Source organism: Sinohyriopsis cumingii, chromosome 12 (assembly GCF_028554795.1).
Source record: "Sinohyriopsis cumingii isolate HCF-2022 chromosome 12, ASM2855479v2, whole genome shotgun sequence".
Lineage (NCBI taxonomy): Eukaryota > Metazoa > Mollusca > Bivalvia > Unionida > Unionidae > Sinohyriopsis > Sinohyriopsis cumingii.
This window is the reverse complement of record NC_142972.1, coordinates 70,514,040-70,532,107: the sequence shown is the minus strand read 5'-3', so window position 1 is coordinate 70,532,107 and position 18,068 is coordinate 70,514,040. Positions and strand designations below refer to the sequence as shown.

At 35.5% G+C, this 18,068-nt stretch overlaps 1 protein-coding gene across 1 annotated transcript in view; it reads right to left on the bottom strand.

Moving 5' to 3' along the window:
- Nucleotides 1-18,068, bottom strand: part of LOC149786713 (cleavage stimulation factor subunit 3-like) — a 95,588-nt gene that overhangs the window by 35,218 nt on the left and 42,302 nt on the right. Inside the window, exons 4-7 of the mRNA XM_089977212.1 lie at nt 11,023-11,055; nt 8,034-8,131; nt 6,884-6,985; nt 5,666-5,792 (exon numbers count right to left, since the gene is read on the bottom strand). Coding sequence (XP_089833338.1) covers nt 5,666-5,792; nt 6,884-6,985; nt 8,034-8,131; nt 11,023-11,055 — 360 coding nt within the window. The remainder of the gene's footprint in view (nt 1-5,665; nt 5,793-6,883; nt 6,986-8,033; nt 8,132-11,022; nt 11,056-18,068) is intronic.

The following is an 18,068-nucleotide window of genomic DNA, read 5'->3' as shown; positions in this document are numbered from 1 at the left end:
TCAAAGTATACAACTGGTGTATCAATGTATACTTTGGCGTATTAATGTATTGTTTTTATGTATTAGTTACACTTTTAGCATATTAATGTATACTTTGGTGTATCAAGGTATACCAGGTGAAAAATAATTAATTTATGTGAAGGAATGTTGGGAATTAAATAATTAAATATAAGGCACATCTACCTAAAACCTAACCCTAAGAGACCTATGAAATGTTTCCATTAAAATATATATTTCGCTCACATGAAATATTTATATATGATGTGGACACTCCCATCAATATGATGCAACTGAAAGGTGCCCTTTTAAGTCAAACTGGGGAAGGGCAATCTTTTAAGTCAAACTGGGGATATAAATCACTTAAAATCTGACTGAAAATGGTGAAAACCAAACCTGACCTGGGTCTTTTTAATGGAAAGTCTCATACCAAATTTGGTATCAATCCACAAAGTCCTTCAAATGTTACTGAGTGCAAATACAATTTGTGATGCATATGATGTGACATAATGTTGTGTAACACTGTACATGTGTATAAAGATACTACAAGTTTGAAAACTAATAAAATCTATACGATCTTCTGACTTATCAACAATATATATTCTTTTCTGAGTCCAACTGCACAAAGGCAGATTGCAAAATGTGCTGTAGACCTGGGTCTGTACAGTTTGCCAGGACTAATTAATAGAATAAAACTTAGATCCTGATCTGCTGGTGCATTATGCAATGGCAGATCAGGGTCTAAGTTATTTGCAGTTGGACTCCATCTAAATCTGAATCTGCATTATTTGGTTCACAGAATACATTTTAATGCTGAACAATACTTACATACAAAAATGAATATCAAATTTCACTGACTGATCTCAAATGGTTTTGGCTTCATCAGGCTAACAAGGGTTTACTTTCAATAATATCCAAGTTGAAAAGAGTGAAATCATCAGGCTGACAATGTTTTACAGTAGTCCCCCTCTTATAAGGCCACCCCTAATGCAGCAGGGAAGTGGCCCTATAATGAGGGTGGCCTTTCTAGAGGGGGATGACAAATGTGAATAGTAAATACATATGAAGAAAGTCACAAATACATTTAATTCTAAAACATTTAATATTTTCATTAAAAAATCACATGCATGTTGTGAAATAAATGTAAAACAAACTGTGTCATCATTTTCAAAAGAATGCTATGAATAACCATTGATATAGTTTTAAAACTGTCTTTATAATTATGTTACAGATCACATCATCTGTCACTTTGTTGGTAACAGTCTAAAACACAAACCAGTCTCGTCACAATTAAAAATATCCTTGCTGTCATATCCCTGCATATATCGTTTAGTCTGTTGTTCCAATCTTCGACAACTTCATTATTAACATCAGCTGATTCTCCACTAAGGACAGAACACTTAATATTGTGTCGCACTTGAAATCTGTGCAACCATCTGTTACTTGCGGTAAAGTCGTCACATTCCAATTCAACTGACAAAATTGTTGCTTTTTCTTGTCATTCAAATCAGGATACAAATGTCTCCTGGCTCATACAATCTTCCTTTATCCGTCCATTTCACCTTCCCACTTCTGCAGAATTGTTTCATTATATTTCACGCTACTGTTCATCTGAGTCTTCCCAACATCAGTTTTCTGCATGGATCCTCGACCCATGTGTTTTTAAAGGAAGTGATCTTGTCACGTGATTCATTAGTCGCAGTCTGGTACCCTATTGTTTTTATACATTTCTTTACACTAAGTGAGAGAAGCCAAAATGGCTTCGATATGTACCATTTAACATCACGCAGATTTGACCTCGCGGCCGTTAGGATTTGTAATTTTGACAATTATTGTCAGTAGTAATAGCCACTAATTATCAAAGTGAACAAGCTCAACATCTTACTAAGGGAAGCCATAAAGGCTATCAAACCATTTTCCTGCTGACTTGGGTATTGTACATTGATACTGCCACTTCTCAGCTGTTACTACTGTTCTTTAACTGTAATCTTAACAATTATCAGTGACTAAACCAGACATCTTATGATAACACAGCAGTAAGGCTAATTGGATTACATGTACTTACCCGTTTGTATGGATTAAAATTTGAGTCTCTCTCGGTTTTTATGGAATAAATTTGGCTTCTTGTGAGGCGTAAATGATATAATATTAACCTTAGTGGTACATGTACTTTACTTAACGCTTCTTTCAGTAACGAAAACCTGACATCGGGAAACAGAAATCGGATTACTGAACACACGTTAAGAATAAAATACTGGTTCTGGATACATATTCAAATAAAATGTGGCCGCTTGTGAGGGGTAAATTTTATATTATTGCACTAATATGCTGGCCGCTGGTCGCGTTAGCTGGGTGGCCTTTCGCGAGGGGTACTTTTGAACACAAACACGTCGGTGCCAACGGATTCTGGCCATAAGGAGTGGGTGGCCGCTGGTCAGGGGGGCCGTTCAAGAGGGGGACCACTGTACTTTCAATAATGTCCAAGCTGAAAAGAGTGAAATCATCAGGCTAACAATGTTTTACTTTCAACAATGTCCAAGTTGAAAAGAGTGAAATCATCAGGCTAACAATGTTTTACTTTCAATAATGTCCAAGTTGAAAAGAGTGAAATCATCAGGCAAACAATGTTTTACTTTCAATAATGTCCAAGTTGAAAAGAGTGAAATCATCAGGCTAACAATGTTTTACTTTCAATAATGTCCAAGTTGAAAAGAGTAAAATCATCAGGCTAACAATGTTTTACTTTCAGTAATGTCCAAGTTGAAAAGAGTGAAATCATCAGGCTAACAAGGGTTTACTTTCAATAATGTCCAAGTTGAAAAGAGTGAAATCATCAGGCTAACAAGGGTTTACTTTCAATAATATCCAAGTTGAAAAGAGTGAAATCATCAGGCTAACAATGTTTTACTTTCAGTAATGTCCAAGTTGAAAAGAGTGAAATCATCAGGCTAACAATGTTTTACTTTCAGTAATGTCCAAATTGAAAAGAGTGAAATCATCAGGCTAACAATGTTTTACTTTCAGTAATGTCCAAATTGAAAAGAGTAAAATCATCAGGCTAACAATGTTTTACTTTCAGTAATGTCCAAGTTGAAAAGAGTGAAATCATCAGGCTAACAATGTTTTACTTTCAGTAATGTCCAAATTGAAAAGAGTAAAATCATCAGGCTAACAATGTTTTACTTTCAGTAATGTCCAAGTTGAAAAGAGTAAAATCATCAGGCTACCAATGTTTTACTTTCAGTAATGTCCAAGTTGAAAAGAGTGAAATCATCAGGCTAACAAGGGTTTACTTTCAATAATGTCCAAGTTGAAAAGAGTGAAATCATCAGGCTAACAATGTTTTACTTTCAATAATGTCCAAGTTGAAAAGAGTAAAATCATCAGGCTAACAATGTTTTACTTTCAGTAATGTCCAAGTTGAAAAGAGTGAAATCATCAGGCTAACAATGTTTTACTTTCAATAATGTCCAAATTGAAAAGAGTAAAATCATCAGGCTAACAATGTTTTACTTTCAGTAATGTCCAAGTTGAAAAGAGTTAAATCATCAGGCTAACAATGTTTTGCTTTCAATAATGTCCAAGTTGAAAAGAGTGAAATCATCAGGCTAACAATGTTTTACTTTCAATAATGTCCAAATTGAAAAGAGTAAAATCATCAGGCTAACAATGTTTTACTTTCAGTAATGTCCAAGTTGAAAAGAGTGAAATCATCAGGCTAACAATGTTTTGCTTTCAATAATGTCCAAGTTGAAAAGAGTAAAATCATCAGGCTAACAATGTTTTACTTTCAATAATGTCCAAGTTGAAAAGAGTAAAATCATCAGGCTAACAATGTTTTACTTTCAGTAACATCTAAGTTGAAAAGAGTGAAATCATCAGGCTAACAAGGGTTTACTTTCACTAATGTCCAAAAGAGTAAAATCATCAGGCTAACAATGTTTTACTTTCAATAATATCCAAGTTGAAAAGAGTGAAATCATCAGGCTAACAAGGGTTTACTTTCAATAATGTCCAAGTTGAAAAGAGTGAAATCATCAGGCTAACAATGTTTTACTTTCAGTAATGTCCAAGTTGAAAAGAGTGAAATCATCAGGCTAACAATGTTTTACTTTCAATAATGTCCAAGTTGAAAAGAGTAAAATCATCAGGCTAACAATGTTTTACTTTCAGTAATGTCCAAGTTGAAAAGAGTGAAATCATCAGGCTAACAAGGGTTTATTTTCAATAATGTCCAAGTCCAAAAGAGTAAAATCATCAGGCTAACAATGTTTTACTTTCAGTAATGTCCAAGTTGAAAAGAGTAAAATCATCAGGTTAACAAGGGTTTACTTTCAATAATATCCAAGTTGAAAAGAGTGAAATCATCAGGCTAACAATGTTTTACTTTCAATAATGTCCAAGTTGAAAAGAGTGAAATCATCAGGCTAACAATGTTTTACTTTCAATAATGTCCAAGCTGAAAAGAGTAAAATCATCAGGCTAACAATGTTTTACTTTCAATAATGTCCAAGTTGAAAGGAGTAAACTCATCAGGCTAACAATGTTTTACTTTCAATAATGTCCAAGTTGAAAAGAGTAAAATCATCAGGCTAACAATGTTTTACTTTCAGTAATGTCCAAGTTGAAAAGAGTGAAATCATCAGGCTAACAATATTTTACTTTCAATAATATCCAAGTTGAAAAGAGTGAAATCATCAGGCTAACAATGTTTTACTTTCAATAACGTCCAAGTTGAAAAGAGTGAAATCATCAGGCTGACAATGCTTTACTTTCAGTAACGTCCAAATTGAAAAGAGTAAAATCATCAGGCTAACAATGTTTTACTTTCAGTAATGTCCAAGTTGAAAAGAGTGAAATCATCAGGCTAACAATATTTTACTTTCAATAATATCCAAATTGAAAAGAGTGAATTCATCAGGCTAACAATGTTTTACTTTCAATAATGTCCAAGTTGAAAAGAGTGAAATCATCAGGCTAACAATGTTTTACTTTCAATAACGTCCAAGTTGAAGAGAGTGAAATCATCAGGCTGACAATGTTTTACTTTCAGTAATGTCCAAGTTGAAAAGAGTAAAATCATCAGGCTAACAATGTTTTACTTTCAATAACGTCCAAGTTGAAAAGAGTGAAATCATCAGGCTGACAATGTTTTACTTTCAATAACGTCCAAGTTGAAAAGAGTGAAATCATCAGGCTGACAATGTTTTACTTTCAGTAATGTCCAAGTTGAAAAGAGTAAAATCATCAGGCTAACAATGTTTTACTTTCAGAAATGTCCAAGTTGAAAAGAGTAAAATAATGTTTAGAAAATTGAAACAGTGCAGAAATGCACTGAAAATCTAATTGGGTCATCTGCATATAGATACAAATTTATATTTTGTATGCTCATTGTTAATTGTGCTAACAAAATTCACATCAAAAGGTCTAAGTCCAAAAAGCTGCCAAATGTGTAAAAGGGTTGGTAAATTATTGCAATGGCCTGATATTCTAAGCTGATCATCAATATGTGCTTAAAATATGCTAACAAAAATTATTTTGCCTACAATGAGTGGTTTGGTGCAAATATCTAACATGTTTCTTGGAATTTATGTGTATTTGTATGGACAGGACCAAATCAGATGCCTCTGCTGGGGGGGGCGGGTAAATAAGAATGTTTTCACTCTACATTTTCATAGTTGCAGTAGTCTTTCCACAGTGCCTCAATGTTGATCATAGGGTTGACCACTCCCCTCTGGTACACTTTGCGGACTGCTGTTATCCTCTGGTTTTCTGCATAGGATCCCACTGCTTCTCTGTGTTATACAGAATATTGAATACAATCATTATTACAAGTAAATTAAAATGTCACCAATGTTTAAAAGAATGTTTATATATAGCCAGAGTTGTTGTTCTAGGAGTTTTCAAGGCCCTTAAAATGTTTTCTCTCACTGAAAGTTAACTTTCTCCATAAGTTGCTTTGTTTATCATTGCATAAATAGGTAGAAAAGTTTAAGAAAAGTTGTAATTAGTGTACCACTGCAGCCGAGGACTGCTATTCCATTTGGTAATTACCCATTTCATCTATCATTTGATCAACCCAATTTTATCCGATTTTATTTATTCATCTGTTTGTGGAAACAAATAATTAACAAATTCTTAATTTAAAACAGATAGATTTTATTCAGTTTTAATAATTTGTATTCCTTTCGATACATTCAAGAGATCTGGGAAGACTTCAAGAAGTTTTTCAACAAATTTGATGACTTGTCAATAATAAAACCAATAGTTTTAAAATTTCAAAGAGTTTTCAAGGTCATTTCTCCATATAATCAAGGATTCTTATAATGCTGTACTAACCATGTAAAAGAAGAATGCTAAATGTGAGGGTTGCTGTTTTAGATGCATAAATAGATAATGACACCTGCATCACTTTGTGATCAGAAACAGTGTCATGATCATTGTCAAATATTCGTATTCTGTTTTTAAGATTTGAGTGTCACCAAAGAATGGTTAGCATGCACGACAGAGTTCCATGGAATCTTCCTTTATTGTAAGGGACTTCCCAAACGGGTTAATACCATATATACTCATAAGTCAAGTCCAACTGCAAACTTCACAGACAGATCTGCCATTGCATAATGCACCAGCAGATCTGGGTCTAAGCAGTTTACTAGGAGTAATCAGAAAAATAAACAGCACAGACCCTGATCCGCCAGTGTGACAGCAGATCAGGGTCTATGTTACTGACAGTAGGTCGCAACCTACAAGCAGTATATAAAAGTACACATTTTTGAGGAAGGTATGTAATCCACCCAAATCTGGTAGGACATAGTATACTACTTACACATTTTTGAGGAAGGTATGTAATCCACCCCCATCTGGTAGGACATAGTATACTACTTACACATTTTTGAGGAAGGTGATGTAATCCACCCAAATCTGATAGGACATGATATCCATTCCCATCTTGTCCAGGGCAAAGTCATATGCCTGTGCCATCTTCTCTCTAACAATGAAAAAATTTGTAATATGTTAATAAATTAATCATTTTATGACAAACTGTTGTAAGGGAAACAAAATTCTTATATGAGAAAGAGTGTATATGTTAGGTAAATCACATTACATTAAATGATATCAAATCACATCATGTGTTTTACCACATTATATGATGTGGTTTATGTTATGCAATCACATTATGTTATATGATATCAAATCATATTGTCCATCTTACTATATTAACAATTGGCAAAAGTGAACACCACGGAAAATTGTTTTGCATTTTTCATCAACATGCATTAATGGCTGTGGAAAGAGCAAGATCTCACAGAATTTATCCTACAGCCACTTCACCACCTGTCGGTACACACCTAAGAACTGACCAAGACAGGTCAGCAATTCTTGTTAAAATGACCTAATTGCTGCACATACATTAGACACCAAGACTGCTGACCATATTTTAGCTGAATTACATGATTAATTTGAACATCAGAATCTACAAAAATTAAGCACCAAATATTTTAAATTGTATAGGTCAAACTTTTAACACCAACACTATCATAATTTCCGATCTTGTCAAAATGTTTTCAGAAATGTAACAATGAATATGCTAATGAGATAGAATGAGACAAAGGTTTAGGGTTAATTTACTCAAATCTCACATAATATTTTGTCAGATCTCAGTCTGGTGTTCTAAAAATATGACAGGTATCATTAGCAGACAAATGATCATTTACTTTAAATCACATGGTATGAATTTATGAGTATATACTCGCTTATAAGATTTGTCAAACTGCAAACTGCATAGACCCAAATCTGCTGTCATAGAATGTGCTGGTAGATCTGGATCAGTACAGTTTGTTAGGAGTAATCAGTAGGCCAAACAACATAGACCCTGACTGTAGGTACATTATGCCACAGTAGATCTTGATCTTCGTTGTTTGCAGTTTGACTTGGCTTATAAGTGAGTATATATGGTAATAGAGTATTGAGCAACTATTTTCCATGAGTTCTATTATTGATGTGTTCAACAAGTTCTTGTGTTTGGTCTGCCTAACCTGTAAGAAGGCAGCTTTCCCTTGGTTTCCTTGATGTAGGCCAGGTATAACTTCCACAGGTCATTGTTCAGCACCTTGATTAGGCATCTTTGGAACAACTGTGAAAAAATGGGGATATTAAGGCAACAGGACACATTTATTCTTAATATACATCTTATAACAGGCACCAGTGAATGAGGAGAATTCATACCATGTGATTTAAAGTAAATTTGATGAGGTTCCTGCAGCTGCAAATATCACCACCTTTTTTCCTCATGAGAAGAACTGGTCACATGACCACAAGTACCCTCAATGATGATGACATCACATCAGGTCATGTCAGATTAAATAAACATGTAATTATGTCAATTAGCTCTACTTCTGTAACATAACAGTATTCTCAAGGCAAAATATTATCACTGTATTTCACAGGTAAGAATTCAGCGCATTAAAACACACTGATGTCACTCCATGTCCAAAATGTATATTTGTTGTTATGGGAGTGTGAACTATCATGTTGGGCACTAGTCATTAATTCAGCTCCATTTTCACACACATATAAGCCAGCAAATATCATTACTGCCCATAAGTGAAGACACAATATCTATTAGGTTACCTGAATGAAAATGATATTAGCTAGAAGACAGTAATGATTAGTTATACAAAATTACAATTATTTCACGACTGTGCAGAGAAACAGACCAAACTACTTCATTCTAAGGTGATGCTGGCTGAGGGCAATGGAACACCTGACTGTTCATAGCAACAGTGCCATGATATAAAAGTTTTGCTAGCTAAATTAGGTCAGGCTTAAAGAAAACAAGAACTATACATCTTTAAGTATATCAGTTGAACCCGAGTGCCTGCTATCAAGGTGTATTCATTAAATGAATAATTCCAAAACCAGTCACCATACACTGCCACATGCCACCCATCGTACATTGCCACACATGGCAACAGTCTGCAGGTGCTTTTCCCTCATGTGCAACTATTGAATGTAATTAAATTTAATGAGAAAAAGATAACATAATTCAGTGAATAAGAAATATAATTCCTCCAGACTCCAAAGTGGCAAGAAACATCTGTTGTCAGATTGTTGGATGCCCAAAGCATAAAGAACAAGAGATGATGCACTTGTTTGTCTCACTCGTTGTTGAACTTGTACAAAGTTTGATCAAATCTAGATCAAATAAATGGCCTCCAGAATGGAAACAAGCTCAGCCAATCAGATACAAGATCACCTCATTAATAATTGTGTCTTGCTCATTATCTAACTTGTTCGAGATCTTGATGATGTAAGCTGATATTCCAAGTCAGATCAAAATCATATCAGAAATCAGGTCTCCACAATGGTAATAAAGTCAGCCAATCAGAGACAAAATTACCTTATTAATGTGAGTGTATCTCACTCATTATCACAATCCTCCAAGAACATGATGATACAAACCCATATTCCAAGTTTGTTAACAAGCTTAGCCAATCAGATGCAAGATCAACTCATTAATATACATGGATCCTGCTCAATGTCAATATTGTCAGAGATCTTAATAATGCAAGCAAATATTTAAAGTTTATAAATATCTTATCAGAAATATGGTCTCCAGATGGTAACGAGGTTTGGTGAAAACCCCATGTTGATATGACCCTCCATTCAGAAGGAGGAGCAAGAACAATATTTCTGAGATGGCAACTGTGGCGGCCATACTAGATGTAATGATTAGTAATATTTTCATTTAGGACCAACTTGATATCAAAAGAAGTCTTGCAGTGAAAATCGCACATTAATGTAACCATCCATTCAAGAGGAGTATTAATAAGATTTTCAATATGACCGCTTCGGGTACCCATAATGGGAGTTAGATCGTTTAGGACTAACTAGATATCACATGAAGACTTTTAGTGAAAACCCAGTATTGACATGACCATCTATTCTAGGAAAGTAACATTAACAAAATCGGTCCCATTTTCACCTGGGACCAACCAGATATCATAAGTAGTCTTTTAATCCAAACCACACGCTGACATTATCATCCAATAAGGAGGAGTAGTGATAACAAGATTTTCAAGATGGCCACTAAGGCGGCCACGTTGGACTTCTAAGCAGCATCATTGTCATTTAGGACCAACTAGACCACAGGATAAATATGTGTGTAAAGTTTCATTGCAATCATCCAAGCAGTATAAGAAGATTAGCGATAGCCATCTTGTGCTAACGGACGAACGGTGGACAACAGACGATCCCATAAACTCTGTAAGTCTAAGAACAGTTGAGGGAAAACTAATGAAGCGACATATTTCTGTATATTGATGTACTCACCAAGAGACGTGTTGCACAGTTGCATGACTTTAGGAATCTCAATGCATCTTTCGTAATGACAATAAGCAACTACTTATTTAAGTTGTTGTTGTTCTAGGGTTTAACGCCATTTTACAGCACAAGATAGGCTATACATGGCGGCCAGTATAATTGGTGGAGGAAGAACCACCGACCCACGAGAAGCTATTGGCAGGCTTTCTCACGTACTCACGTTAGCCGAGCCTGAGACTCGAACTCACGCAGACAGAGTTGAGATGGCAGTGATCTGTAACGGTGAGCGCTTTAGACCACTCGGCCACTCGGCCCCCCCCCCCCCCACTTATTTAAGTGCTGTCTTCTAGAAAACATCAAGTCCAATTACACATGTTTTACATAGTTTTATATGAACTCTTTGTATCACAATAACTATTTAAGTGTTTTCGGAAATAAGTAATGCAGAATTTTCACTCATGTTTACTGTTTACTATTCGTCTAGCTGGTATATATTCATAGGCATACTTAAAACCCATTTACTGGTTTACAGTATACAAAAATTTATGAAAAAAGACCGACTTTATATAATATAGAAAATTCCTTACAAATAATGATTGACACTTGCTAATTTGGTTGGATAAATATATTGATAAAATACGAAGAGTCTAAATCCACGATAAAAGATTGTTTTATTAAAAAAGCAACATAAAAATCACTTACCTTTTCAACTCTTTCAAAGTTCTTGAACTTGAGCTAAATAGTAGATATAGAGAAGACCAGAGTTAAAAACAATCTTGAGAAATAATAATAAAACAGAATTAGATTCTTCTTTTTGCAAAAAAATTTGGTATTCGTGTAAGTACTACAGGTATGGGACTTTTTCATGGAAGGAGAATAGCTATTTTGTGCGTGCACTAAGTTTCAAAGATATTTTCTGAATGGTTTTGGAGATAAGAACGGCAAATGAAAATGTGTATGATGATGGAGGGATCGATGAACAAAAGAACGAAAATATTACACCTGAATTGCAAGTAGTAAAAGGTACATACAGACCAAAAGCCAAATAGTTGTACTAGTTTTCATTTAAATATCTTCAAAAAATATTGGAGTTATACTCTCAAAATGATTAAAAAAAAAACAAAAAAAAAAACAAAAAAAAAACCAAAAAAAACCGCATGATGGATTGAAAGAACAGGCAAAACAAATGAAAATCATTAACAAGAAAACCGCTAACGGCGGTAAGGCCAGATCACAAACCATGCATACCGTAAACTCCTATTTATTTACTAGGTACCAATCTCGGGGGGGGGGGGGTGAGGGGGGAAGGGTCTTTTGCACGAGACTGGCACATCCAGACACAGACTTGTGAGACTCAACGAATTACGAGAAAATAAAATAAACCATAACCGAAAGAAGCTGAGCTCAATGCAAAGGTACGCAAGAAGCACAGAGCTCTGAAATATAGGTCAAAGTGACTATGTTTTACGATGGCTGATTACTCTCCATGATGCAATTACAGACCATGCAATGCGACTTCATGGGCAGAAAATAGAAAAGCAACTAAACATAAACCAACGGGACTTGAATATATGTCACAGTGGTCTAATTTTCACTTTAAAAGGAGGTGCACTCCAAATAACGCAACTAAATATCAACTATCTTACTGTACAAATAACAGCGTCTCCAAAATAATCGAAATGCTGATTCCAACCAAAGTCACTGGCCGTTGTAATACAGTCCTCATTGACCTAGCTTTCAATGATGGTTGTTTTACTCCTGATGACGCAATTAAATACCAAATTATTTGACGCAACCGGAAATAGTGGGTAAGAAAATATGTTGAAGCAAATGTTGCCCAAAATCAATGGACTGAAGTTACTGTTATCTGATTTTTACAAATTTTTGTAGTACTATACATGCCGTATTCATATACCAACACGTTACTCTATGAGCAATACTAGATGAGAAATGTCCAACAAATGCTAACACAGAGAAACCGAGTTAAATGCAAAGGTTAACCAAAATCACTAAACTGTAAAATTAGGCCAGTGATCTAATTTTCATTGATGGCTAAAGTAGTACACATGACACAATGAAAAACCAAGTTGTGATTCCAGATAAAATGATGTCTGCGAAAATTAATTCAAGTAATGGCTAAAAACGATCACAGGTAACATTTCTCCCGGTCTGACGTCTCTAGCCTTGACATAATATACAAACGTCATACTAGCATATTTAACAACAGAACTCAGCAAAACACGGTGTCTGGCCTGTTTCAGCAGATATATTCCTCATAAAAAGCAATGTCACTGGAGTAAGAAAGGTAGGTCAATGTTGCCCACTTTTCAAAAATTTCAATTGTTGTCCACACACACACACACACACACTCAAAATGCTTCTCTTATATCAGCCATTCTTGTCGTTCTTCACTGGGATTTCCTGCATCTTCTTAGTATGCAAAGGCTGATTTTTTTTTGTTTGTTGTTGTTGTAGGGTTTAAAGCCATTTTTCAGCACACGATAGGCTATACATGGCGGCCAGTATTAATGGTGGAGGAAGAACCCGGGAACACCCCGGAAAGAACCACCGACCCACGAGAAGCTACTGGCAAGCTTTCTCACATACCGACATTAGCTGAATCCGAGACTCGAACCCACGCAGACAGAGGTGAGATGGCAGTGATCCGTAACGGACAGCGCTTTAGACCACTCGGCCACTCGGGGCCCCCTGCAAAGGCTGATAATACTAAAATAAAAGCAGGTTTGAAAAGCTTTCACATACACGTGAACTTTTGACCTTTACCTTTGCCTTGAATTGTTATTTTTATATGAACGCATTTACCATCACCATTTGAATTTAAGTGCTAAATCAAAGGAACATTCAAATCGGCTTAAAAAGCTTTCAAAAAGTATTTTGATGGCTTCGTAAAAATAATTAGGAAAAGAATAAGAAAAAAAACCAGATTATTTTAAAATAATTCATTTTAAACTAATTATTAATGACTCTTATAACATGTATACTTCTTTAACTTGGTTTATAAAAAGTTTTAAAGTCAATCATGACTCATGTAAGCCTTTGTTTTTGAAATTTTTTTATTTCAATCCTCATAGTTCCAGCGATAATTAATAGGACGAAAGAGACCAGGTTATTCCCATTTGAGACGTGATCTAATTAAAAATCTCGGTCGTAAGGGGTTGTGTGTGTGTGTGTGTGAGAGAGAGAGAGAGAGAGAGAGAGAGAGAGAGAGAGAAAGAGAGCGAGCACGTGCATTATATGGCACTAAGAAATCTCAAGTGCGACACAAACGTAACAAAGGCGCAAGTGGAACTGAAATCAATCTAATAACTGATAACTGCCTAACAGTGAAATGCGTGAGCATATGGTGGATAAGTCTGGGTTAACATGCTGCTCTCTGTCAATAATATTTCCGTTGCATTGTTATGAAAGAACGTCTTAGTATCATCAGCCATATCTGATGGCAGATGTCGTCATTTCAAACAAATTTAATGGCCGTCAAACCACGATGCTTTTATTAATAAAATCCATCAATGGATGTAAGAATTATAAGGATATAAATCAAAATAAACACAATGGTTAATTTTATCTCTATAAATGTGACCTAAACCCAAGATCAAACGGACAAGAACGTCTGTCGTAGAACAGAGTGTCTTAAGAGTCATACCGATTCATCGCAAGTATGTATAAAATCCATCAGCGGGTTTAGGAAATATAAACCATAGGGGGAATGGGGTAATCAAAACCTTAACGCAAAGTTTCTATTACTGTGACATTTAACCAACGTCAAATTAGCCAGTGTGCATGTCTTAACTTCATAGCGATTCATTCAAAGCATGACACATAATCCATCAAGAACATTTGGAAACATAAGTAAATGAAAAAATTAAAATCTTCCAAGACGGACGTCGACTCCATGATCACAGGAAAAAGCGAACGTGCCGTTCAGTGAATTGTCTAAGCTACATTATGGTTACTCACTACCATATTGAGAATCAATCAAGGGATTTAAATATTAGCAAACGAAAAGCCTCAAAATTTAAACCCAATTTTCCCATGACCGAGATCCTGACTCCAAGATATATGGGACGAGCGATCATATCGGAAAATAAATTGACTTCGCAGCATAATGCTAATTACTTTGGGAATCAAACAAGGGGTTTAGGAAATATATCCAAATGATGTTGTTGTAGGGTTTAACGCCATTTTTCAGCACACGATAGGCTATACATGGCGGCCAGTATTAATGGTGGAGGAAGAACCCAGGAAAACCCCGGAAAGAACCACTGACCCACGAGAAGCTACTGGCAAGCTTTCTCACATACCCACGTTGGCTAAATCCGAGATTCGAACCCACGCAGACAGAGGTAAGATGGCAGTGATCCGTAACGGACAGCGCTTTAGACCACTCGGCCACTCGGGGCCCCATATCCAAATGAAAAACTTTAACCTAAATCGTAACAAAATGTTGACGCCGTCGCCATCGTCGAAACTGTTTTGCTTTAATGCGGTCCACACACAAAATTTGGCCTTCAAACCATGTTCATTTCTATTTAACAACTGTTGAATGTGGGCTTTTTCTGTGGTTTCTTTTAAACAGACCCTGTTTATAGGTTTTCTTTTTCTTTTTTAACAACGGCGACCAAATTGAATGGGTCCATCATTTGTACGAAACTGAAAGGTCTGTAAGCCGGACACCATGCGTCAAATCTGATATAATTCTGTCAAGCTATTTAAAAAAAAATATTTAGTATCGGCGACTATAACAGATGGAGGATCATCATTATTTGCATAAAGGCTTTCACTGAACACTGGGATTATTTCTGTAAAATTTGGTTCAATACCGTTTAGTTGTTTTAGAAGCAATTTCAAGATTTGTATTTCTTTTTAGCAACTTTGGCCATATTGAATGGCAGATCAATGTTTGGTACATATTTGAAAAGGCCTCAATGCTAAAGCTTTTTACGAGTAGATTTATAGTTTTTAAAAAAATATTTTTGTTCAGTGACCATGACCACATGGGATCAGATATCGGCAGCATTGGTATAAACCTGAAAGGCCTTTATAAAAAGAAAACCCTTTTATTACTCTGATCACATTTTAAAGAAAACATTTACAGGCGACTTCATTTATAGTAACAGCGGTCATATTATATGCCATGTCGAACTCATTCGTAAAAGTCTAGAAGGCATTCATGCCGATTTTGGCTAAAACTGGTCCTGTGCATTTGAGAAGCAGTTGTAAATAAAAAATGTTGACAGACGATGCACAACGGTCGCATGACAATACTATTAATTGGCCTGTCTATACTGCCAAGTGAGCCATAACTTAATTTCATCTTAGTTCAAAATCCTTGATAGGTTAATTTTTAAAACATGATCTGATAGATTAATTGTGTCAAAACACACTTGTGAAGACGGGTACACACATTGGTACCGTAAAGATATTTCTAAAATATGCTTACATACATTTATCACTCACATAAATATGAATCAAATTTAAATAGTAATCATTCGAAATAGTGTGTCGAGGCAATTGTGTGTCATAATAAGTGACTCTGAAACATGGATTCTAAAATTACTATCTTGCCTTCGAGCCCTTATATGTCAAAATGTCACAGAAAACCGATATTACATCGGTTATTTGGTCATAAATCCCGACTTTTTTGAAGTCACACATACTTTATTTTTTGTGACACCTACTAATAACCAAAGTATTAAAATACTGATGACTGTTGGTGATGGTCTGAAGTGATGCAAATTTGCCAAACATCAGATGAAAAGAACTTAACCCCAGCGAAACCCCAGCGATACTGGTATTTACGATCTCTGAAAGGTCGTACACACTGCTCTTGATATTATTTAGCATTTTGTTTTTATTAGATGTCACTTTAGAATGTATAATAACATTTGAAAAATTATTTGCGTAATTAATGTGCTGATTTTTTTTTTAAAGCATTTTCTTCATCGTCTTAAGTATTGCATTAGTGGAAGACAACTATGACACAGTCTAATCAAAGACCTAAATTTAAATTGCCTCCCTTGGCATAAACTGAGACCTGCGAGGCCGCTGTGATTTATACTTTGTTACTATATTGAGTAACACGCAGTTTGTTACTATTATTTGCAATGCGAAACATATTTTGTACAAGAAAATGGATACTATGCCACAGGAAAGGGGCACTAAATCGCTCAAGTCTTACAGTGTTCACTTACATGCATGTAGGTAAAACAACAATGGTGGAGAATCTTGAATTTTAACATCTGCAACTAAACGTGAACATAGAAATTAACCAAAGTCAGTGAAACTTGAAATTTAGGTAGCCATGACATACATTTGAAGGAGCATGTTATAAGGAACAACTGCAAGTCTGACCAGAATTGGTCCAAACGTTTTTGAGAAAATCATATGAAACATGGATAGACGGTCACAGGGATATCCCATCAGCTCTGATTGTCTTTAGTCAGCTAACAAGAAGCCAGGATCTAAAAGGTAAACACAAGTGCAGCTAGTCAAGTGTGTGTGTGTGTGTGTGTGTGCGCGCGCGCTCGTATGATTGGGATTTTTAACGTAGTTATAACAATTTTCAGTCATATCGCTATGATGTTTAGGGTGTGGCAATTTATAGTGATGTCTAGCATTGTGGCATCATGCCGCAGGCATGTAGCTTGATGTCCCACCTAGTCACATTATCATGACAGCAGCTAGTCAAGAAATCTGTCAGAATAATTTATGCATACATTTCTTCCAATGCTGCTCACGTTACGAAAAAAAAAAAAAAAACCAGAAAGAAATGCTAAAGCATTTTCTGTTTTATGTATCTTCACTAGTATTTGATTGTACGTCAGTATAATTTGTCCAATACCGAAGAACACGTATGCAAGGATGCGTTCTATCAAAGTTGGAAAATTCTCCTGAGTGGTGTTTTGAGATACAGATGTTTAAATCACATTGTATTTTTAGTAAAAACAGTCATATTTGACCTCTGAAAGGCATCATTTGTAAAAAATTGAAAAGCCTAATTGCCAAGATGCTTTCTATCGAATTTGGTTATATTCTGGATTTTTCTGAGAACATGTTTCAAAGATTTCCTATTTTTAGTAGCGGCAGCCATGTTTAATAGTTTATCAGTATCATTTGTATAAACCTGAAAGCATAATATGCTGCAAAATTTAGTCCGATTCTGTTAACGATTGCTGAGAAATCGTTTAAAGTTTTTTTAATTTTCTTTTTAGTAAAGGTAGTCGTATTTAAGTGCGAACCCTCATCAGTCGAATACATCTGAAAGTCTCATACCAGGATACTTTGCTGTCAAATTTGGTCAGGCGGGTTTTGTAAAGTCGTTTCAAGCTTCTAACTTTTAGTAATAATCGACATAAAAGATGATGACCAGCATCATTTGTACAAATCTGAAAGCCCTTTACCAACGAATGTTTTCTGATCAATTTGGTAAAATTCTGTCTGGCCGTCGTTGAGAAGTCGTTTTAACTGCTGCAATACTTGATAGCGGATCGCATCATTTGTACAAAGCTTTAAGTTCGTTCTTCAAGCCATAATGTCTTCTGTTAAATTTAATTAAATTGTTGTTGTTGTTGTTGTGGGGTTTAACGCCATTTTTCAGCACGATAGGCTATACATGGCGGCCAGTATTAATGGTGGAGGAAGAACCCGGAAAACCCCGGAAAGAACCACCGACCCACGAGAAGCTACTGGCAAGCTTTCTCACATGCCCACATTGGCTGAATCTTAGA